Source organism: Desmodus rotundus, chromosome 7 (genome assembly GCF_022682495.2).
Source record: "Desmodus rotundus isolate HL8 chromosome 7, HLdesRot8A.1, whole genome shotgun sequence".
NCBI classification, from domain to species: Eukaryota; Metazoa; Chordata; class Mammalia; order Chiroptera; family Phyllostomidae; genus Desmodus; species Desmodus rotundus.
The window spans coordinates 75,100,562-75,123,488 of NC_071393.1; the positions used below are offsets into that span (position 1 = coordinate 75,100,562).

General features: G+C 42.1%; 1 protein-coding gene across 1 annotated transcript in view; it reads left to right on the forward strand.

Moving 5' to 3' along the window:
* RTF1 (RTF1 homolog, Paf1/RNA polymerase II complex component) overlaps positions 1-22,927 on the forward strand; it is a 50,195-nt gene that overhangs the window by 20,952 nt on the left and 6,316 nt on the right. The window contains exons 3-11 of the mRNA XM_053928988.1: positions 5,329-5,476; positions 7,316-7,520; positions 9,172-9,286; positions 9,642-9,753; positions 16,671-16,806; positions 17,299-17,476; positions 21,222-21,304; positions 22,609-22,696; positions 22,799-22,906. Of these exons, the coding sequence (XP_053784963.1) occupies positions 5,329-5,476; positions 7,316-7,520; positions 9,172-9,286; positions 9,642-9,753; positions 16,671-16,806; positions 17,299-17,476; positions 21,222-21,304; positions 22,609-22,696; positions 22,799-22,906 (1,173 nt within the window). The remainder of the gene's footprint in view (positions 1-5,328; positions 5,477-7,315; positions 7,521-9,171; positions 9,287-9,641; positions 9,754-16,670; positions 16,807-17,298; positions 17,477-21,221; positions 21,305-22,608; positions 22,697-22,798; positions 22,907-22,927) is intronic.

Below are 22,927 nucleotides of genomic sequence, written 5' to 3' on the forward strand. Positions count from 1 at the left end.
GAAACACCAGTAGGCTGCCTCTCACGTGCACCCCAAGTGGGGACCGAACCTGCAAACCAGGCCTGTGCCCTGACCTAGAATCAAAACAGCAACCTTCACTTTGCTGGGTGATGTCCAACCAGCTGAGCCACACTACTCAAGGCTTCTTTTAGCTTTAAAAATATTTTTCTATTTTTTAAATCTTCATATAATGAACACATTTTTCTTAAAATTAGATTTTAAAGGTTTATCAAAAACAAGATATATTTTTAGAAAGTGTATGTGCAAAGCAAGTAGCTTAATCTAGCTTCTCAGTACCGAAACATTTTCATAAGAAATTTTACTTTTTTTAAGTAAATTCACCTACATTATTATAATTCCTCCCAAATCCTGTCTCTCATAGTGAGTTCAGTTGTTGCCTTTCATGTGATGGACCCTATTGACTTAGTCTCATTGGAGGTGAGGCACCTTTGTCATCTCATTTCTTCTGAAAATTGTTGGAAAGAAAAATGTGTTTCCCTTCCCACACTCAGGTTTCGTCAGGAAAGTCCTTTTTAAATGGAAGCATTTTATTTTCTATTTTTACTATTATCTTTTCTCCATCTTCCCCAAGGGATAGGCATCACAGACCAAGAATGAGTGACAGTTGCTAAGTTCAGACAGTGTCAAATTGGAGCAGATAGCGGGAGGAAGGATGAGGAAACCACCTAGCTTCCTAGTGCTTCCTGAATTGGATTCACCTGTGTGACTTCATATTTAGCTCTTTAATGCGCTCAAAAACACTTTTTCTCCCTAGGGAGTCTAGGCTTTGGCTCTGTTGTACATGAGAAACCCATATCTGTAGGCAAAAATAGACCTAACGACTCTAAAACACATGTGACCCTGGTAGCTCAGCCTGTACCCTCTTGGCCTTACGTTCCCATTTGGTAGAAATACAAAGGGCCAAGACACCCTGTTTGGGAGAGGTGGGTGGTGCCCATTTTCATAACAAACCAGTAAATACTGACTAATATGAGCAGAGTTGTGCTATTTGTTGTAACCAAAGCCAAGGCCAAAGATGTTTTATATATGGTATTGCCTCTAGTAGTAGATAAGTGTTGTCAACATAGGAAGTTGATCTATTTTAGCTCCATTAACTGAGAAATTCAGTACTTTAGCTTCTTTTGAATTCTTTAAAATTCACCTAAAATTATCTTCCTTGAATGATTAAAATTTGGAATGGTTAAGTGCCATACTTGAGTCTTTATCAACCTAGCTAACACTCTTCACCCTGCTCTGGTGATTGCCTGGGACTCCGCCACACCTGCTTTGTGGCCCACCCATGCTGCTTCCAGTGGCTTCTTCATACAAATGGCCTGTCTTGGCTCATGCTGGAGAATTTCCTAAAATCTCTAAGGTCCACAAACTCCAAACAGGCAGCATCTGGCCTCAGTGAGCCCTGTACCTCTTGCTCAGTGGCCCAAGGCCCCGCACTAGCAGCAGCCGGCCTTGGTTCGCAGCTCGGCCTCTCCTGGGCCCCTCCGAGGCCAGCACAGCAGGAGCCACCTGCAGATCACTCTGTAGCTCATGCTGGGTGGCCCTGGGCAGGGCACAGGCAGCAGTTGGTCTTGGTCTACGCTTCCCGGGAGGCCCCAGAGCCAGCACTCCCAGTGGACAGCTTCAGACCACACTGGAGAACCACCCAACCACCTCTACGAACGACACACTGAAGGGGCAAACTCGTTGGGCACCAGAACCCCGCTGAAGGGAGTCCTGCTCTGGGGGCTTAGCCCCTGCACGGCAGCTCCTCTGCTGTGGTCACAGCCAGTCCTCGAAGCCAATTGGCCTGGGGCACATCACTCCCGTTGATGTGCCAACAGCATTTGAAGAGTCTCTGGGACAACTTCAAGCGTAACAACATTCCCATCAAGGGGGTGCCAAAAGAAGAGAGAGAGCAAGAAATTGAAAACCTATTTGAAAAAATGATGGAAAACTTCCCCAGCTGGAGAAAGAAAAGACAAGCCCAGGAAGTGCAGAGAGTCCCAAACAAGGTGAATCCAACGAGGCCCACACCAAGACACGTCATAATTAAACCGCAAAGATTAAAGACAAAGAAAGAATCTTAAAAGCAGCAAGAGAAAAGCAGTTACCTACAAGGGAGCACCTATAAAACTGTCAGTTGATTTCTCAACAGTAACTTCGCAGGCCAGAAGGGATTGGCACAAAATACTCAGTGAGAAAAGCTAGGGCCTACAACCAAGATCACTCTACCTAGCAAAGCTATTATTTATAATTGAAAAACAGATAAAGAGCTTCCCAGACAAGAAAAAACTAAAGGAGTTCATCACCACCAATTCATATTACAAGAAATGTTAAAAGGTTTTGTATGAGAAGAAAAAAACATAAATAATAAAATGACAATAAATACATATATAAATATCAATAATTACTTTAAAAACAAATAGATTAAATGCTCCGGTCAAAAGTCATAGGGTTGCTGAATGAATAAGAAAGCAAGACCCTTACATATGAGGGGAACCAAAAAAACCCCAGAGTGTATTTATTAAAAAATTGTGTACTCTTACATGTTTAAACTTCAGTCACCTTCAGAGTACTCTCCGTTTGATGCAATACACCTATCGAGACTTTTTTTCCCCAGTGTTCAAAACAGTTTTTGAACTCATTGATTTTGATGCCTGTTAATGCTTCTGCTGTTTTTTGTTTCACCTCTTCCATGTCAGCAAAACGTTTCCCTTTAAGGACTTTTTTTTCATTCTGGGAAACAACAACAACAACAAAAAACGGTTGCTTGGGGCAAGATCAGGCAAATAGGGAGGGTAAGGCATAGGGATCATGTCATTTTTTTGGTCAAAAACTGTGGAACACTCAGCGCGGTGTGGGCAGGTGCGCTCATAGATCACCCATCATGAAAGGGACAAACACGTTGAGTCTTCAAAAAAAATTAATTGAAACCAAATGCAGCCTCTCAACAACAGCAGCTGGTGCACTGATACATATGGGTTTCTAGAACACTCACCTGGTCGAGGAAGCCTGTACTACAAGGAACCCCCCCTCCAGAAGATAATTCTGGTTTTTGGGGGGTCCCCCCTCGTATGCTGTCTACAAGAGACTCACTTCAGATCAAAAGACACACAGACTGAAAGTAAAGAATGGAAAAAGATATTTCATGGAAACAAAAAAAAGCTGGGGTAGCAGCAACATTTACACCAGACAAAATAGACTTTAATGCAAAGCCTATACGAGATAATGAAGGACCCAACAATTCCACTTCTTGGTATTTATCTGAAGAAGTCCAGTGCACTCAATTGAAAAGACATACACGTGTATGTGTTCATTGCAGCATTATTTACAATAGCCAAGATACGGGCGCAACCTGTGGCCGTCAGTAATGAATGAATTTTAAAAAATGGTGCATGTTAATGAAATATGACTCAATCAAAAAAAAGAAGAAGAATGAAATCCTGCCATCTGCGACAACATGGTACTGAATGAATAAGTCAGACACAGAAAGACAAATGTCATATAATTTCACTTGTATGTTGAACCTAAAAAACAAAATAACAAGCAGACCAGTAACAGACTTCATACAGAGAGATTTTGGTGGTTGTCAGATGTGGAAGTTTGGGAAGATGGGTGAAAAAGGTGAAGGGGTGAAGCAGTAAACTTGGACAGAGTAGTTGTGGGGATGTAAAGTACAGCATAGGGAATGTGGTCAGTAGTGTACTAACTGTGTATGGTGTCAGATGGGTACTAGGTTTACGAGGGTGATGACTTTGTGAGTTATAGGAATGTCTTGTCACTGGGTTTCACACCTGAAACCAGTATAATACTGTGTGTCAACTGTAACTGAAAAATAAAAAATACTTATAAAAAGAAAAGCTGTGAAAAAAAGGTAAAAACTTTTGAAATGATTGGGAACGAGGCTTTAGAAGAGAGAAGCATTAGGATTTCTTTCTAAATGATGATGAGGTGTTGAAACGTGCAAGTTTGAGAAGTATTAACTTGCAAAGGGAAGTCACCATTCATTTAACGTAGCTATCATTCTATAACTTGTTTTTGTTTTCACTTGTCCCTTTTTCCTAGCTCTTGAGTACAAAAGTAAAGTGGCAATTAGAATAACTAAGAGTAAATTTAAAATGGAAAAATCAGAAGATTAAAGTAGCACTCTCTCACAGTATTTTATTAAAGTTATTTAGCAGACTGTGGTTCTTAAGAATAGCTCATATGGAACATTTCTGAAATGGAAAGCTCATCAGAACAACCTCTCCAACCCCCCACAAAGAAATACACTTCCTTGTGACATTAGCCATTGTGGAGTGGGAGGTTAATTTACAATCACATTGTAGGAGGAGCGAAGACTCGGTGCATTTGTTGAATATTAGATACAGAGACTTGATGTTAATACCAGAGTCATAATTCAATCTGTGATGCTGAAAAGGTTATTCTTTATAGTACATAAAGCCCCCAAATAAAGTATTTTTCATCTAAAATCATTCTCCTAAATATACAAGTTAAAATATCAAAGGAGGTATAGTTTAATATAATTGTGTTAGTGAATTTTAAAACAATTGAATAGTCTTTCAGACTTACCATTAGAATGCCTGATGAAGTGTTTTTTGTTTTGGCCATGGAGTGATTACCTGTAATGTTTGCCTGTTATTTTCATAATGCAGACTGCAGGCTCCTTACATTTAGATATGTGGAATCTCCTATTTATGATTCTGTTTAAACATATCTTGTAGTATAATGTATGCAGATTTTTTTAAAAGATGCGTACACACACATATAAGATGATCTACTTTACTTTCTGCCTCTCTGGAGTTGGCACAGTGTTACTGTCGGTGCCAGAGCATGGCCTCCCGCCTCCTCCCTGTGCTTCTGCAGCTTTCTTCTGCCTACGAGCTTCATTCCCCGCCTTCCGGGGACCCACTCCAGAAGTGAACCATTCTCTGTGTACTCACACCCAGACGCGCCAGCCCCCAGCAGTTACTGCCTTCTCTGCCACAGGAAACATTAGACCCTGATTTCTGTAACAGCTGAGTTCTAGTTAATATCTTTGTTTAATTGACATCTTTGTTTTTCTGTTGTGATAAAAGTGCATTTAATTAAATTTTATTGTATCAATTACCTACTGCCTCTGAGAAATCACAAATCATAACTTAAGAAGTTATAATCTAGATTTTAAAAATCCATATCTTTCTTCATATAAAGTATATATATTTTGGGTCCAAAGCAGTAGAGACTGTTGTAATCATTTTGACCAACGTCAGAGGCTCTTAATTCTTGAATCTTCCAGCTTTTCCCACTAAAGTCTCTGTTTTGATTTTCCTTTTTCTTTTCTCCTTGTAGTGGACGTTTGGGAGCAATAAAAATAAGAAGAAAGGAAAGGCCAGAAAAATAGAGAAGAAAGGAACCATGAAGAAACAGGCCAATAAAACAGCTTCCTCGGGCAGTTCGGACAAAGACAGCTCAGCTGAGAGCTCAGCGCCTGAGGAAGGTGAGCCAGGCAGCCAGACTGTGGGGGTGCGCTCCCCGTGTTGTCGGGTTGGAGAAGCAGAGTCAGAAATGGAGGGGGAAGTACATGCGTTACAGCAGTTCGTAGCATTTTCCGTAGTCATGGATCTTTTGAGACTTTAAATGAAGCAAGAAAAGTACATGCAGTTCTGAAGGTTAATAAGGTCCGTGAAACCCATCCCGGAGGAAACCCCTAAGGAGTCCCTGCATTACTCTCAATTCACTTTACCCTGCGTACCTTCCCGTCCCTCTTTCTTACACATTGTCTGAAGGAGGAGGAAAATCCTTGAACCAGATACAAAACCCAGTAAAAAAAAAGTTCTTAACTAGGAATTCACTAACCAATTCAATAACTCATTAAGACATTGATTTTTTTACAATGTTAACTAATAAATGTAGAGAAATGATAGGAAAATCACCATTTTTCAACCATCACAATAATAATTGATTAACTCAAGAATTATCAACGAGTGTTAAAACCATTGGGTGAGAGTTCTTGGAGAGCAAGGTGTTTACTGTCTCAAAGCCTCTCCCCATTACACTTACTAACTACAAAGGAGAAAACAGTGCCTTTACACAGGAGAGATCCGGGCGATGCCACCTTAACCAGAAATCCAAGTTAATATCACCAGTAACAGAACAGGTGGCAGGTGTGTCCCGACACGATGCTTTGAAAAGGACACCATCACTTACGGAGTATACATGCCGAAAATTTATAACCTAGATAGTGCTTGATGAAGCCAACCAAACCAAATTGGGGCATTTGATAACTGTGGCTAGTTAAATTTGAATTAATTAAAACTTAAAAATTGAGTGTCTCACTTAATTGCACCAGCCACATTTCATTTGCTCAGTACCCGTACGTGGTGGCTGCTGCTCAGATAAAGAATATTTTCATCATCACCTCATACAATCTTTTTATTTATTTATTGTTTAATCCCACCCAAGACATGCTTATTGAGTTTAGAGAGAAGGGAAGGGAGGGAGAAAGAGAGGGAAACATTGATGCGGGAACGAAACATTGACTGGTTGCCTCTTGTAGGTGCCCCGACAGGGGACCAAATCCACAAACCTTTGGCTCACAGGACGGCGCTCCAACCCACTGAGCCAGACCAGCCAGGGTTCATAAAATTCTATTAGATAATTTTGGGGCTTATACTCTTCAAAAATTCAATGGCATGAAAGACAAGACCCACCAAAAATGTCTGTTGCGGATGAAAGGGTAGTAGAGAGACGGGGCAACCAAAGCAGTGTGTGATGCTAGGTTGGGTCCTTTGGCAGCAAAGTGGGTGTTAAGTGCATGTTAGAACAACTGGTGAAATTGGAATGTGGAGTATGTTAAATAAGGGTATTACATTAATGTTAAATTTCCTGAATTCGATAGTTGTATAATTGGTTATTGAAAGCCTTTCTTTTTTAGAAGTGTTTGGGGATAAAGGATTACAATCTCTGCAACTTTCAGTTCAGCAAAATGAATAATAAGAACATATGCATTATTTTATATATGGGGACAGAAAGTAAACTAGCAATGTTAACAATGGGTGAACCTAAGTTAAAAGATGTATTCTTGCAACTTTCTTCTTTAGGTCTGCAGGTTTTTTTTTCAAAATACAAATTTAAACTTCAAAGAACATTCTGATTTATATTCCAGCCTCGGTTTCCCTAACCTGTGTTTACATTTGCCAAAGGTAGACCGAGACAGCTGAGATGGCCCTATGCCACTTTACCTAGGATAGTCAAGGACTAATGTTTGTCAGCACTAGAGTCACCTGTGGCCTCTCTTCTCCAGCAGAGCCTAATCTTGTTTGGGCCTTTGTTGCAGGTGAAGTGTCTGATTCTGACAGCAATAGCTCCTCCTCGAGTTCAGACTCAGATTCTTCTTCAGAAGATGAAGAGTTCCATGATGGCTACGGGGAAGACCTCATGGGAGATGAGGAAGACAGGGCTCGTCTGGAGCAGATGACGGAGAAGGAAAGAGAGCAAGAACTGTTCAACCGCATAGAGAAGAGGGAGGTGTTGAAAAGAAGGTGAGGTTGTAGTTCCTTAATGATTAAATAAAATAATAAAATAATTTCCCAGAATTCACATTTGGAGCTCTGTCTCCACAGGATTTAATTAGGAGTTGGGATTTACCATCATTTTGTACGAATTAGATATTTCACTACCCTTTCAGCATGGTGTTTGTATTTTTTTAAACCCTCAAATGTTAAGTTGCTGTTTGATATTCAGAAGCCATGTTTAAATGGCAAAAGTTCGTCCTTAACTCCTAAGAGAATTTTAAGGTAAAAATAAACTTAGCTTTTGTCTCAGGAAATAAAATTGTCCTCAAAACTAGGATTTTCCCCTGTCTACCTAATATCATAAAATAGAAGCCTTTTCTTTGACAACAGTTATTTCTACTTCATCTGTGACCCTATTAGCCCCTCCTAGAGACCATGTTAACTATGGTGAGTTATCATCCTAGACAAGAATATTTGGCTTTTAGTTAGCAGCAACTAATAGACATTGGTTTGAGTGTGAATGCTTCCAAGGTTACCTGTACTGGAACAAACAAGACTTAAGAAACTGTGCGGAAGTTGCCAGGTGGTTTGGGATGACTTTTAAAATTTGTATTTCTGAACTATGGAAAACATAAGAGATTTCTTACATAAGGCCAGTAGGGCCCTATGGGAAAATCACAAAGAAGCTCAAGAGTAATGGTGGCTTATGTCAAGATTTTTATTATATTTTTCACCTCGTGTGAATAAGGCAGTTGACTGATTCAGTGACTTTTTTTTAGTAACTGGAAAAATGTTTTACAGTGATGATAATTAAGATAGAAGTTCCAAGCCATTCACAGAAAATTTAAGGGTTTTTTTTTTTTACCCCCACCTGAGGATATTTATTCATTGCTTTTAAGAGAGGTAGGGAGAGAGAAACATCAATGTGAGAGAAAAACATCAGTTGGTTGCCTCCCATATGCACCCGGGCTGAGGACCAAACCCACAACCTAGGCAGGTGCCCTGACTGGGAATCGAACCTCTGACCCTTTGATTCACAGGCCAACACTCAATCCACTGAGCCACACCAGCCAGGGTTAATATTTATTATATTCCTTTATCCCATCCATAAAGTTCCTTAAATTCACCAAAAAAAAAAAATAGTCTTATTTCATAAAAGCCTGATTTTTGTTACAGGGAGGGAGCCTAGACTGCATTTGTTTAAGAGAATAGCATATTTATTGATATGTTTGCTGGGGTAGAGGTGGGGGCATCTTTTCTAATGAAAGAGGGAAACAAACGTTCAAATACAGCCTTTGTCTCGAGCACTTCACAATGTGCCAGTGGCTGTCTGTGCTTTCGCTCTGTTTCTAAGGGAATGCCATTGGTGATTTAAAGTCAATTACTTTCTTCTATTATGTGACGGTCAGGGAAGAGCTGTGTGTTACCAACAGGATATAATAGTATCCTGAATATTTTCCCTCATTTAAAGTCTATTCCAGCGTAATGCTTTTAAGTACTTTTGGTGTACTGATATTCAATATTCTTTATGATACTCGTACATTGGGGTTTCTTGCAAGAAGCCGAAAGGTTTATTAACTCCTTCCTTGTACTTACTTCCTTTCTTCTATCTAATAGATATCAGTCTTTAGAAATATTTCATTGCCACTTAAAAACCAAACAAATATCTTTTAACCAGATTTGAAATCAAGAAAAAACTAAAAACAGCCAAAAAGAAAGAAAAGAAAGAAAAAAAGAAAAAGCAAGAAGAAGAGCAGGAAAAGAAAAAGCTGACACAGATTCAGGAATCTCAGGTAGGAGATTTGATGGATGTCATTACCCTAAGAGTAAAGCCTCTGTGTTGAGTGTGTGTGTGTATAAAAGACAGGTCTCTATTAATCAGCAAATATTAGTTAGGACCTAGGGTGTCCTTCTTGAAAGTGCTTACTCCTTTAATTCTTAAGCTCTCTGCTCTTTAGGCAGGTAAGCAAGGGATCGATTTTACTTCTCTATCCTCTTTGTCCACAAGAGGATGCTCTCTCCCCTTAAGCAACTTTCAATTTCTGCAGCCGGTGTAGATTCACAGTGAAGAACTGAGTGATTGTTGGGTATGGAAACTTTATCAGCACTTGGTAAATAGAGCCATCTTAGGTATCTCTCCCTTCCCAGGTAACATCCCACAACAAGGAACGGCGTTCCAAACGGGATGAGAAACTAGACAAGAAATCTCAAGCCATGGAGGAGCTAAAAGCAGAGAGAGAAAAACGGAAGAACAGAACAGGTAAGTGGGGAAAATATAATGCTACTTTGTATCTTTGATCACATACGTGATTTGACTTCCTGGTGCCCATTTTTGTTTTTCCCATTTCTCAGTTCTTTATAATGGGGAATTCCAAACACATACAGAGTACAGTGTAATGAACCTCCATGAGTCCATCATCATCCAGCCTCAACAGTCAACGCATGGCCAATCGTTTTGTTTTGTTTTGCAGGAGTTATAATAAAAATCCTTATTTAGGCCCTAGCTGGTGTAGCTCAGTTGGTTAGAGCATCTACCACAGGTGGTGGGTTCAGTTCCTGGTCAGGGCACATGCCTGGGTTGTGGGTTTGCTGCCCGGTTAGGGCATGTATGGGAGGCACCCGATCGATGTCTCTCTCTTCCCCTTCCTACCTCTCTGAAATTTAAAAAAAAAAAAAAAAAGTAGAAGGAAGTGGTTTTTAATTTTTTTTTTTAACCTTTTTTTAGGTTTGGTCAGTACAGATAAGATAAACTAGAGTCGCAGCACAATGTGCATTAACAGGCTACAACAGTTCATAAAAACTGAGTAACTGTGCACACAGATGTCCTAAACATTCTGTTGCCTAAAGAGAAAATGCAGAGCTGTATGGTGGAAAACTGCAACACTGAAACTCCTGTGGGACTCTATCAACAAGTCAGACTTCTAGTGAGAAAACTGCTGCACTGGGCAAACGTGGCAGTTTTAATCCCACATCTACTCTAGCAGGCCCCACTGGTACAGAAGAGTAACAGCAGCGCACGGCCAGTCTCGTCAAAGCTACCCTCCCTCTTCCATCGCGTTAGCTTGAAGTAAATCCCAACGTCACTGTGTTTAAGCTGTAATTACTTCAGTGTATTGAAAAGATAAGGACTCTTGTTTTAAATATAACTATAATACCACTACATTACCTAAAAATGGTAACAACAAATACCTTAATATTGTATTCCTTTATCCAAATATCTAGTCAGTGTTCAAATTTCTCTAGTTGTTTTATAGTTAAAATACACTAATTTGATCATTTGAATAAGGATTGTATATAAAATCCAGACACTGTGATTTGTTTATATGTCCCCAGAGTCACTTAATCTATAGGTTTTCCTGTCCATCTCTCTTTTTTTAGCCCCTTCCAGCTTATTTGTTGAAGAAACCAGGTCGTTTATCCTTAGTTTCTTGCAGATGCTGAGCACATCACATTGGTGGTGGTGAATGTGTTCTTCTAGTCCCTTGAAATTCCTGTAATTTGTAGTTGGAGCTAGAGAATTGGGAAGATCTGGATTTGTTCTGTTTCTGTTTTGCTTTTGGGAGGAAGGCTAAGTTTTAGGTGTTGGTATATTCTTTTTTTTTAAGATGGTGTTTATTTTACTTTTAGAGAGAGGGGAAGGGAAGGAGAAAGAGAGGGAGAAAAACATCAGTGTGAGAGACATCAGTCAGTTGCCTTTCACACACCCCCAACTGGGGAACTGGAACCCAGGTATGTGCCCTGACTGGGACTTGGACCTGTGATCTTCCAGTCCACAGGCTGGCACTCAATCCACTGAGCCACACCAGCCAGGGCAGGTATTGGCATATTCTATCAGGAGACCCAGGATGTCAGCTTGTCTCTCATTTTGTGATATTACCAGCTCTCACTTAATTTTTACCACAATAATGTGAAATAGCAAACTGCCCCCAACTTAGATAAATAGTCATTTGTTCTTACTCGTGCATCTGTAACTCAGCTAGGGGTTGCCTAATTACAGGTTTAGCTGGGATCGTCCCCAAGGTCCAGGATAGAACCAGGTCTGTTCCACCTATCTCTCTCCCACCTCAGACCAGTATAACTAAGGTACATTCTTTTCATGGTGATGCAGAAGTATTAAAAAGGCAAGCAGAAACAAGAGAGGTTTCTTATGGCCTAGACTTGGAATGGGCAGTGTCAGATGTGTGCACATTCCATTGATCAAAGCAAGTCATGTGACCAAGCCCAACTCTAACGACTGGGAGGAACCACTGAGTCACATGGCAAAGGGCGTGAGTACACAGAAGGGTGAACAGCTGGAAATAATAGTATGTTCTGCCCCAACAGCCATTGATTACCTAGTTCGTTTAATTTACTATTAGTTGCAAACGGGTGATAATGTTCTGATCTGTTATTCTTTCTTCATTTATTTTCTGATCTACTTTTATAAACAGGAACTTCTCATCATCTATTTAGTCACCAACAGGCACTATTTTTTATAGGAAAGGCAGAATAATGCTTGATTTTTTTCTTTTTTTTGCTGTACTAGTTTTCGGAAGAATGAGATAGTTCCTTAACAGCTTCCAAAGGTGACCAGTGAGGTTTGTTTGTCTATTTTGAATGAACCCTGTGAACTCATGGATTTTAAGATACTTTGTGCATTTTAATCCATTGAAGTTATTATTATTATTATTACTAGTTGTAGCCCGAGTCCTTTTGATGTGAGACCCCCATAGTCTTTAGTAGCTTTCTTGCTTTCTGATTTTGGAATCAGCCATTCCTCTAAGGAACCTTGTTTTTTTTTTCCTGAGACATTGTATTTAGACACCACAGTGTGGGCCCAGCGAGTGCTCGCGCTGCTGGGTTGGCCACTACGTCTAAGCCTTTTCAGCCTGCAGAGCTGGGATTTTTTTAAATAACTTATTTTTCAATTACAGTGGTATACAGTATTGTGTTAGTTTCAGGCACACAACCCAGTGAGTAGACATCTATATGACTTACAACGTGATCACCTCGATAAATGTAGTGCCCGTCTGGCAGCATAGATAGTTACTACAGTATCATCACCTGCACTCCCTGGGCTGCACTGTAACTGCCGATTTGTATAATACTTCTTAATCCCTTCCCTTTTTCCAACCATTCCCCCAAACTCCTCTTCCATCTGGCAGCTGTCAGAATGGTCTTTGTATCATTGAGTCTTCTTCTGGTCTGTTCATTTATTTTGTTTTTTAGATTCCACATAGAAGTGAAATCGTATGTCTTTCTCTATTTGGCTTATTGCACTCAGTGCAGTACTTTCTAGGTCCATCCATGTTGTTGCAGATGGCAAGATTTCATTCTTTTTTTATGGCTGAATCATATTTCATTGTGTATATGCACCACTTTTTTTATCCATTCAATAAAATGTGGGTGGACACTTAGGTTGCTTTTATATCTTGGCTATTGTACATAATGCTTCAGTGAATGTATGGATGCATATGTGTTTTCAATTTAGTGTTTTGGGCTTCTCAGAAAAATACCCAGAGGTCAAGTTGCTAGATCCTTCATTATCACTGGTTAAGCCTTTCTTTAACATCTGTTTTGTCTGGTATAAGTATTCCTATACCAGTTTTTATTTGTTTGTTTGTTTCCATTATCAACAAATATCTGTTTTGCTGTGGCCAATGTGGCTCAGTTGGTTGGAGCATAAGAGCGCAGGTTCAATTCCTGGTCGAGGCATATGCCTAAGTTGCAGATTCAAGGTGCATACAAGGGGCCACCGATTGATCTTTATTCCCCTCCCCTCCCCTCTCTCTAAAATCAATAAGCATGTCCTCAGGTGAGGATAAAAAAAGAAAATACCTTTTTCATCTCTTTCCTTTCAATTGGGTGACTTGTGATCTCAAGTGAGTCTCTTGCAAACAGCATATGTAAGGGTTCTGCTTTCTTATCCATTTTGATAGATGTGCATTTATTACCATTTTATTTCTTTTATCTTTTTATTTTAAAGAATAACCTTTATCAATTCTTGTAATACTTGTTTGGTGGTGATGAACTCCTTAGCTTTTCTTACCTGGGAAGTTGTTTATCTGTCCTTCAATTCTAAATGACAGCTTTGCTGGGGAGAGTAATCTTGGTTGTAGGTTTTTGCTTTTCATCACTTTGAATATTTCTTACCAGTCCCTTCTGACCTGCAAAGTTTGTGTTGAGAAATCAGCCAACAATCTTATGGGAGCTCCCTTGTGGGTAACTAACTGATTTTCTCTTGATGTTTTAAGATTCTCTCTTTGTCTTTAATCTTTGGCATTTTAATTATGATATGTCTTAGTGTGGGCCTCTTGAATGTGTCTTGTTTTGGACTCTGTGCTTCCTAGACTTGTATGTCTATTTTCTTCTTTAGATGAGGGAAGTTTTCCATCGTTACATGTTCAAATAGGTTTGCAATTCCTTTTTCTCTTCTCCTTCCGGCACCTCCATGATGCGAATGTTGATACGCTTGAAGTTGTCCCAGAGGCTCCTTAACTGTCCTCATTTTTTTTCTTTTTGCTGTTCTGATTGGGTGTTTTCTGCTTGCTTATTTTCCAGATCACTGATTTGATCCTCTGCTTCATGTACTCTACTGTTGCTTCCCTGTGATGTATTCTCCATTTCAGTTTTTGTATTCATCATTTCTGACTGGTTCTTTTTTATATTTTCTGTCTCCATTTTTTTTAATCTCTTTGTTGAAATTCTCACAGAGTTCATCAGCTCTTCCCTTAAGTTCATTGAGCATCCTTATAACCAGTGTTTTGAACTCTGCATCTGGTAGATTGCTTGTCTCCATTTTACATTAGTTCTTTTTCTGGAGTTTTGTTCTGTTCTTTCATTTGGGCCATGTTTCTTTGTCTCCTCATTTTGGGAGCCTCCCTGTGTTTGTTTTTATGTATTGAGTAGAGCTGCTAAATCTCCCAGTCTTGGTAGTGTGGCCTAATGTAGTAGGTGTCCTGTAAGGTCCAGTGGCACAGTCTCTCCTATCACCCAAGCTGCGTCTCAAGATGAGCCCTTTGTGTGGGCTGAGTACACCCTCTTGTAGTTGATCCTTGGTTGCTGTTGGTGTATCAGTGGGAGGGATTTACCCAGGCCAGTCAGCTGCAAGGACTGCTGTGACCACTGACCACCCACCTCCGTCCTCTGTGGAGGGTCACTGTGCAGGGGCAGGGTGGTGGTGCTCCAACGTGGTCTGTAGCTGTCCACTGGGTACGTTGGCCATGGGGTTTCTCGGATGGTACAGGCCAAGGTTAGCGCCCACCTGTGTTTCACCCAGGTCACCTGCCTGAGCTATAAAGCAATCTGAGATGGCTGCTACTTGTGCTGGGGCCATTCTTACAGAAAAGCAGTTTGGGTGGGCCTGTAAGTTGGGAGGGATAGAGCCTCTGTGGATCTCCAAGGTGGGTCACACAGTGTTAGCCAAGTTGATGTAGTCTCAGATATAACACCAGCCTACATCTATTTGGGGGGAGATCTCAGCAAAGGGACAATGGCCTTTGCTCGCCCCAGCCAGACCCTTCAGTCTCTCCCTGTGTATCACTGGTGCCCTTCATGCTGCCACCTGGGTGCTGGAGCTCAGAGGGAGCGAGTCTGAATAGGTGAGTCTGTGTGTGGGTTCCCCAAGAGGAACTGCTTGGGCTCCAACAGCCTCCTTCACTGACTCAATCCCTGCTGGTTTTTGCAGCCAGAAGTTGTGGGGACTTACCTTCCTGGCACTGGAATCCTGGTTTGGAGACCTGGTGTGAGTTAGGGACTCCTCACTCCCGAGACATCCCTCTCGAATTTTTATCCACATGTGTGTGGAGCTAGCATTTTCCGCATCCGTGCCCCTCCTACGAGTCTGGATGGATGTGGTTTCTTCAATTCCATCGTTGTCAGACTTCCATTCAGCACGATTTCTAATGTTCCTGGGTGATGGCGGTTCTATATTTTAGTGTAATTTTGATGTGGTTGTGCGAAGAGGCGAGCCATGCCTGCCTATGTCGCCATTTTAACCAGAAACCTCAGAACCATTTTTTTTTTAATACTGTTTTTTCCCCATTGAATGGTCTTCACACTCTTGTAAAAAATCATTTGACCATATATGCAAGGGCTTACTTCTGGGCTTTCCATTCTATTTGTCTATATGTATGTCTTTGGAAAGGGTGTGTTTTAAAGTCACTTGTCACAGTTCTTTTCTGTGTGGTTATGCCATCAAATGAATATTTTGCTTCGTTTTGATTGTGATGTATAGATTTGATGTTTTATTATTTTATGGTTACATAAAATACAAGGTTCCAAAGTCAAATCTATTAAACAAGTTATATTCAAAAAAGTTCAGCACTATTTCTTTTTTATTTCACTCCTTGCCTTCTTCCCAGACTAGGTAACCACTTAAAATTTTCTTATATCCTTTTTTTTCCCTAAACAAAAGGACACAGATTCACCTCCTATCTTTGATTAATAGTAGCACACTATACACATTTTTCTCTACCTTGCTTTTTTTTACTTAACAGTATATCCTAGAAATCACTCCTTAGTTTTTATGTTGAACAGCGGCTGATAAACTACCTTTTTATAAGTATAATTTTATTGCAATACAGTGATGTCCACGTCTCATAATTGTCTATAGCTGCTTTTTCTTTTTTTAATTGCTTTGAGAGAGAGAGAGAGAGAGAAATATCGATTTTGTTGTTCCACTTAGCTGTGCATTGGTTGCTTCTTGTATGTGCCCAGACTAGAGATGGAACCCGCCACCTTGACATAGTAGGACAACGCTCTAACCACTGTGCTGCCCAGCCAGGGCCTATGGCTGCTTTCTGTCTACAACAGCAAGGTTGAGTGGTTGAGACAGTTACCAACAAAGTTTCACTCAAAGACTCTGAAGACGTCGTAGATGTTTTTTCCCATCTTACGTGCCCATCACTGAGTGTTGTGAGTGCAATAGAAGACAGCTGTCAGTAGCGTTGGTGACCCTTTCTGCCTATTTAGCAACAATCTCCCGGTTCCTTTTTTGTGTACCGCGGCTTGCCATTTGGCGCCTGCACCGTTGTTACTCTGGTCTGACTCACTGCTGTAGGCAGTCCAAGCAGTCACAGTCCAGTCCGGAGAAGCTGGAGCTGTCAGGTCATTTTCCCTGTTCTTTTGCAAAGGTGAAGAATGCTTCGGTTCCTTACTGAGAGAGCCTAGGTAAACATTTCCCACTTTTTTTTTTAGCTGAACTCCTCGCCAAAAAACAGCCATTAAAAACCAGTGAGGTGTACTCTGACGATGAGGAGGAAGAAGAGGATGACAAGTCCAGTGAGAAGTCGGACCGCTCGTCCCGAACGTCGTCGTCTGACGAAGAAGAAGAGTAAGCTCCTGTGCATTTTGGTCTGGTGGTGAGGGTAGATGGGCTCTCTGAGGAGCAGCTTGCTGTAGTTTCTAAAATCTCCCTGTTAGGGCTGTGAATTCTGTCTGGTTCAGTCCCCTGAATTTCCGAACTGAGTTTTCCAGTACATTTGCCCAAACATATGTTCCCGCCTTTGGCTCTTGTCCTGCGGCCCTGGACATTCCATTCGGGCCCAGTCGACAGGAACTGACTTCCTGTCACCTTCATATTGGCCGGGAGCTTCTATTTGTTTTCTTACTCTGATAGGTTATCTGGGGTGGCAAACCTGTCAACACAGTTCACACTGCTGCTTAGGAACAGGGTTCTTTTAGCCCTCTTTCCTGTTGGCTTGTTTATTTCTCCTAGCGCCTTGACACAGGACTTTGTGTTAAGATTTAAGAAATCGGTATTACTGATTCATCGTGATCTCTTTCTGTGATGGACACTTTTCCCAGTGCCCTTTGTTCCTCGCAGGAAAGAAGAGATCCCTCCAAAGTCACAGCCAGTCTCCTTACCTGAAGAACTGAATCGGGTTCGATTATCACGGCATAAGCTGGAGCGTTGGTGTCATATGCCCTTCTTCGCTAAGACTGTCACGGGCTGTTTTGTACGGATTGGCATCGGGAACCACAACAGCAAACCAGTTTACCGGGTCAGTGTTTCTGTCCTCGGGCGGTTGTCTGTGTTTTCAGTGTAGTGGCTCTCGCCTGGCAGCACGAGCTGCTGCACGAACCTGCCACGCTTCTAGTCCCACTGGGCGGGAACGCAGACTCCAGGCAAGGTGCCTGTGGGACAGTGACGATCTGAGGTAGCCAGGGGTTGAGCGTGACCCGCTGCCAGGAAGAGTACTTAGAGCCTGGTGGGTTCGAGTGCGGAACAATTTCCTCTACCTTTCTTCCGTGTAAAAGCAAAAAAGGAGAGATTTTATGCAGTATTTGTTGTTACATAATCTGGAAGCTTTGTTCCTTTTAAAAATAAATACAGTTAAGTCCTTACTAAACATTGTTGATAGGTTCTTGAAAACTGTGACTTTAAGGGAAACAAAATACAACAAAACCAGTTTTACCAGAGGTTAATTGATATAAACAACAATTAAGTTTCTGTAACATATTTCAGGTCACACAAAAATCACCAGACATTTAAACAGACACCCAAAATACATCTGATTTTAAACTGGAATAAGTGTGGGTCAGAAGGACTAATAAAAACAAGTAAGGGGCTTCTGGTCAAGATGGCAGCACAGGTAAACACAGTGCCCACACCGGTCCACAACGACATCAAAAATCACACTGCAAACAGCTATCTTTCAGAGCCGCCTGAGATTACAACCAGGGATGTAAAGAAGAAGCCGTATTGAGACTGGTAGGAGGGGCGGAGATGCAGAGCAGGCCGGACCCAGCCCAGCGTCCCCACTCTGGCTGTAAAAATCAGCAGGGAATGTGGCTGAGTGAGTCGGAGGGCTTCTGAACTCCCAGACAGTTCCTCTTAAAGGGCCCGTGCACAGACTTACTCAGACTTACTCTCTGAGTTCCAGCACTCAAAAGGCACCAGGCACATAGAGAGAGGAACTGAAGTGTCTGGCATTAGGGCAAGAGGTAGAGGGGTGGGAGTCAGATGGCAGCTTTCTGCCAGACAGAAATGTAGGCAGAGGCTTTCGTTCCTTTGATGAGCTTTCCCTCCACAGAGCTGCTGGCAAGGGCGGAGGGGAGCCATATCTGAATCTCCATGACCTGGCTATCACTGTTTGTCCCTGCCCTGATGATTCCCGGAGACCATGCCCCACCAGTCACCTAGCCCATCCTGGCTGTTTCCAGAGGCTTTCTTATACAAATGGCCTGTCTTGGCTCATGCTTCAGACTTTACTAAAATCTTTCAAAGAAGCAGCCTCGGGCCTCAGTGTGCGCTGTACCTCTTTCTAAGGGGCCCAAGGCCCGGCACTAGCGGCAACCATCTGCAGATGGCTTTATAGCTCAGGCAGGGTGGCCCTGGGCAGAACACAGGTGGTGGCTGACCTTGGTCTGCACTTCCTGGGAGGCCTCAGAGTCAGCACACCCAGTGGACAGCTTCAGTTCATGTCGAAGCACCACCCAACCATCTCCACAAACAACACACTTAAGGAGGGACTTGGGACACTAGAGCCCCTCTGAAGTAAGTCCTGCTCCATGGGGTGGACCCCTGTACAGCTAATCCTCCACAGTGGTGGCAGCTGATGGGCCTGAGGGTAAATCCCTCCCATTGATACACCAACAGCCGTCCAGGCTCAACTACAACAGGAGGGTGTACACAGCCCACACGGGGGCAGCACACCTGGAGTGCCCATCTCAGGTGAGCCAGGAGGCTGTGCCACTGGGCTGTGCGGCACAGTGACTACAACAGGCCACTCTGCCAAGACCAAGAGATAGATGTAGCAGCTCTACTGAATACATGGAAACAAACACAGGAAAGCTCCCAAAATGAAGAGACAAAGAAACATGTCCCAAGTGAAAGAACAGAACAAAACTCCAGAAAAAGAACTAATGTAAAATGGAGACAAGCAATCTGTCAGATGCAGAGTTCGAAACACTGTAAGGATTCTCAAGGAACTTAGTTAGGGAAGGAGTAGATGAATTTAGAGAGAAGTTCAACGGCATAAAAAATTACATGTAAACCATAAAAAATACCAGTCAGAAATGAAGAATGTAAAGAATAGTTTATAGTACTCTACTGATTCAACAGTAGAGTAGATGAAGCCAAGAATCAAAAACAGCAATTTGGGTGTTTTTTCTTCCTTATATTCCAACCGGAACAACAAAAAGAAAAAAGAATCCAAAAACTGAGGGTAGTATAAGGAGCCTCTGGTACAACTTCAAGTGTACCAACATCTGCATCATGAGGGTCCCAGAAATTGAAAACCTGTTTGAAAAAATAACGAAGGAAAACTTCTCTAATCTGCTGAAGGAAATAGACCTACAAGTCCAGTAGGCAAGAGCAGTCCCAAACAAGATGAACCCAAAGAAGCCCAGAGCAAGACACATAATTAAAATGCCAAAGGCTAAAGACAAAGAGAATCTTAAAACAGTAAGAGAAAAGCAATTAGTTACCTACGAGGAAGCTCCCGTAAGACTGTCTGCTGATTTCTCAACAGAAACTTTGCAGGTCAGAAGGGATTGGTAAAAAATATTCAAAGTGATGAAAAGTGAGGACCCACAACCAAAATTACTGTACCCAACAAAGCTGTCATTTAGAATCAAAGGACAGATAAAGAGCTTCCCAGACAAGGAAAAGCTAAAGGAGTTCATCTCCACCACACCAATATTACATGAAATGTAAGTTTAAGTAGTAAATTTACTACATGAGATTGTGAAACACAGATTAGGGAATATAGTCTAATATTCTAATAACTATATATGGTGTCAGGTGGGCGTGAGATTTATTGGGATGGGCAGTAAGGTATATAATATGACTGAAGTATACTCCTAAAACTAATATATGTCAACTGTAATTGAAAAGTAAAAGATAATTTTAAAAAAGAAAACAGGAAGTTGGTAAAATAAGTAAAAACAAGTAAGATCATGATTTCTTTTAACCCGCTCATCCTGCTTTAAGGTCATGAGTGGCAGGGTACAGGTAGGGACAGCCCCCAGCATTGTCCCCACTCACTCAGACTGGGACCGTGTATTCAAGCCAGTTCACCGACTGTGCACCTCTTTGAGAGGTCGGAAGAAACGGAGTCTCCAGAGAAAACCCACAGACTGGGAAGAACGTGCAAACCACACAGTAGTTCTGGCCGGGAATCAATTTTGTTTTTCTTACCAATGTTATAACGAAATGGCTGAACAAAGCACCATTATTTGAGGACCTGCTATGAATGAAAACGTTCCATGTTGCATACTATGTGACTTAGGGATCAAAATTATATTGCGGTTTTGTAAATAAAAGAACAAATCCCTCCAACCTACTAGAGGTTCTTTTGTTGGTTCCAGCACTGTTTCTGTGGCCCAGAAGGCTGGAACACCACTGCTTGACTTTTTCTGTTTTGTTCTGTTTGTGGTTGTATGGTTTTAACATAAAAGCCCTGGAAAGTTTGGCACCAGAAACTGACCCCCATAGTCTTCATGTTTGACTGTTAAAACTGGCCTCTGAAACTCCAAGTACATCCCCTAGTAAGGTGGAATTAAAGTGGATGAGAAGCTTCTAACAAGCCCCACCAGCCTCCTTTCCTGGCATTTGCTTACTCTGGGCGCAGGGCTCCTAGTACTTGGCTCTTAGTTCTAAACCTAAGAAAGGTGCCCAGAACACCTTGCAGCTGTGGGCCCTTCTCCGTGCAGGGTCTCTCATCTGCACTCAGGCTAATAGAGCCAAACGGAGCGGCATGGAGAGCTCCAGTGTTTGAATCTTGTCTCTGTCCTTTCACTTAGGTTGCTGAGATCACGGGTGTTGTGGAAACTGCCAAGGTTTACCAGCTTGGTGGCACCAGAACAAACAAAGGGCTACAACTACGGTAGGAGAGGTGTTTCTGCATGCGAGCTTCTGTTCCCATTGCGAGCAGGCACTACCTGGGTGGGCTGTCATTCTCTCCCAGTGTGAAGTTTTTCTGAGACTTGGAGGGAATCTTATTCTGCTGTAGCCCTAGCCCTAAAGAGAAAGTGGGATGTAGCTGCCTCAGGGAAAACCAGGGATTTGAAGTAGTGGAACACAGAGGAGGAAAAAATCAGGTTGTGAGACCCCCCCCCCCCCCCCCACAGCGCCCCGGAGGTGATTCCCGAGCATGGTCCCGAGGCTTGCTTCTGGTCCTGGCTCTGTCACTCACTCACCTGGGCTTTGACAAGTCAGGTCACTGTTTTGGACTTAGTTTCCTCTTTAGTAACATGCTGTTTGCTGAATGCCTGGTACGTGCCAGTGTCTAGGCATCAGGGTAGAGGAGAGAACAAAATAGACACACAAATCCCTGCCTTCTTGGAGCCTGAAAATTCCACAGCCCCACGTAGGAAGGAATAGAAGCAGCTTGCCGGGAGCACGGCAAACAGCAGGTCATAGGCACAGCTCTACCGTGGCCTACTTTGGTCTTTTTGGGCTGTCGCCATTCCCTTCTCCCACCCCCAGTTTCTCTCTCGGTCTGTTTAAAAGAGCTAGCTGGGCCCTGGCTGGTGGAGCTCAGTCAGTTGTGCATCATGCTGCAAAGTGAAAGGTCGCTGGTTCGATTCCCAGTCAGGGCACGTGCGTGAGAGGCAATCATCACTGTTTCTCTCCCTTCACTGCTCTCTAAAAATAAGTAAATAAAATCTTTAAAAAATAAGCTGGCGAGCTGCAGCCATAGTGTGCGGTGGGTGCCTCTAGGGAAGGGCACTGACTCACTTAACTTCGTTGGCACAGGGGCCGGTAGAGAGACAGTACCTTCCTCTCCAGGCAATACTCTTCTTGTCGTTCCGGTGTATACACAATGGTCCCTGTTCTGGATGCCAGTTCACTGACGGGTTTTATTATAAATGGACTTTGGAATTACTGGCCAAGTCCACTTGTTTCCAATGCTACCTTTGGTTTTTAATCTTGGTTGCCCAAGATTAGAACAATCTGGGAGGTTTTATTTGTTAATTTCAGTGTCTGGTTCCTACTCCCAGAGGTTCTGATTCAGTTAATGTATACAGTGGTGCTTTGGCACTGGAATTTTTATAAAGCTTAATGATGCTAAAGGGTAGCCAGGATCGAGAACCCCAGAGATAGGTAGTGCACAGACTGGTAGGGTTGCGTTGCTGGTATGTCAGTCAACATGCCTGTTCTTGGAGCTACTGTCTCTCTTTCATGTAGGCATGGCAGTGACCAGCGGGTATTCCGCCTAGAGTTCGTCTCGAACCAAGAGTTCACTGAAAGCGAATTCATGAAGTGGAAAGAAGCGGTAAGTAGATAGACAGCACCTAGCGGTTTTTCCTGAAAACAGTAACAGCATCTCTTTCCAAAATCCCTTATTAATATAACCTTTTCTCATGCTTTGGTCCAGATGTTCTCTGCTGGCATGCAGTTGCCCACTCTAGATGAAATCAATAAGAAGGAATTATCTATTAAAGAAGCTCTTAACTATAAATTCAATGACCAGGACATCGAAGAGGTAAGGAAAGTGGTACTCCAG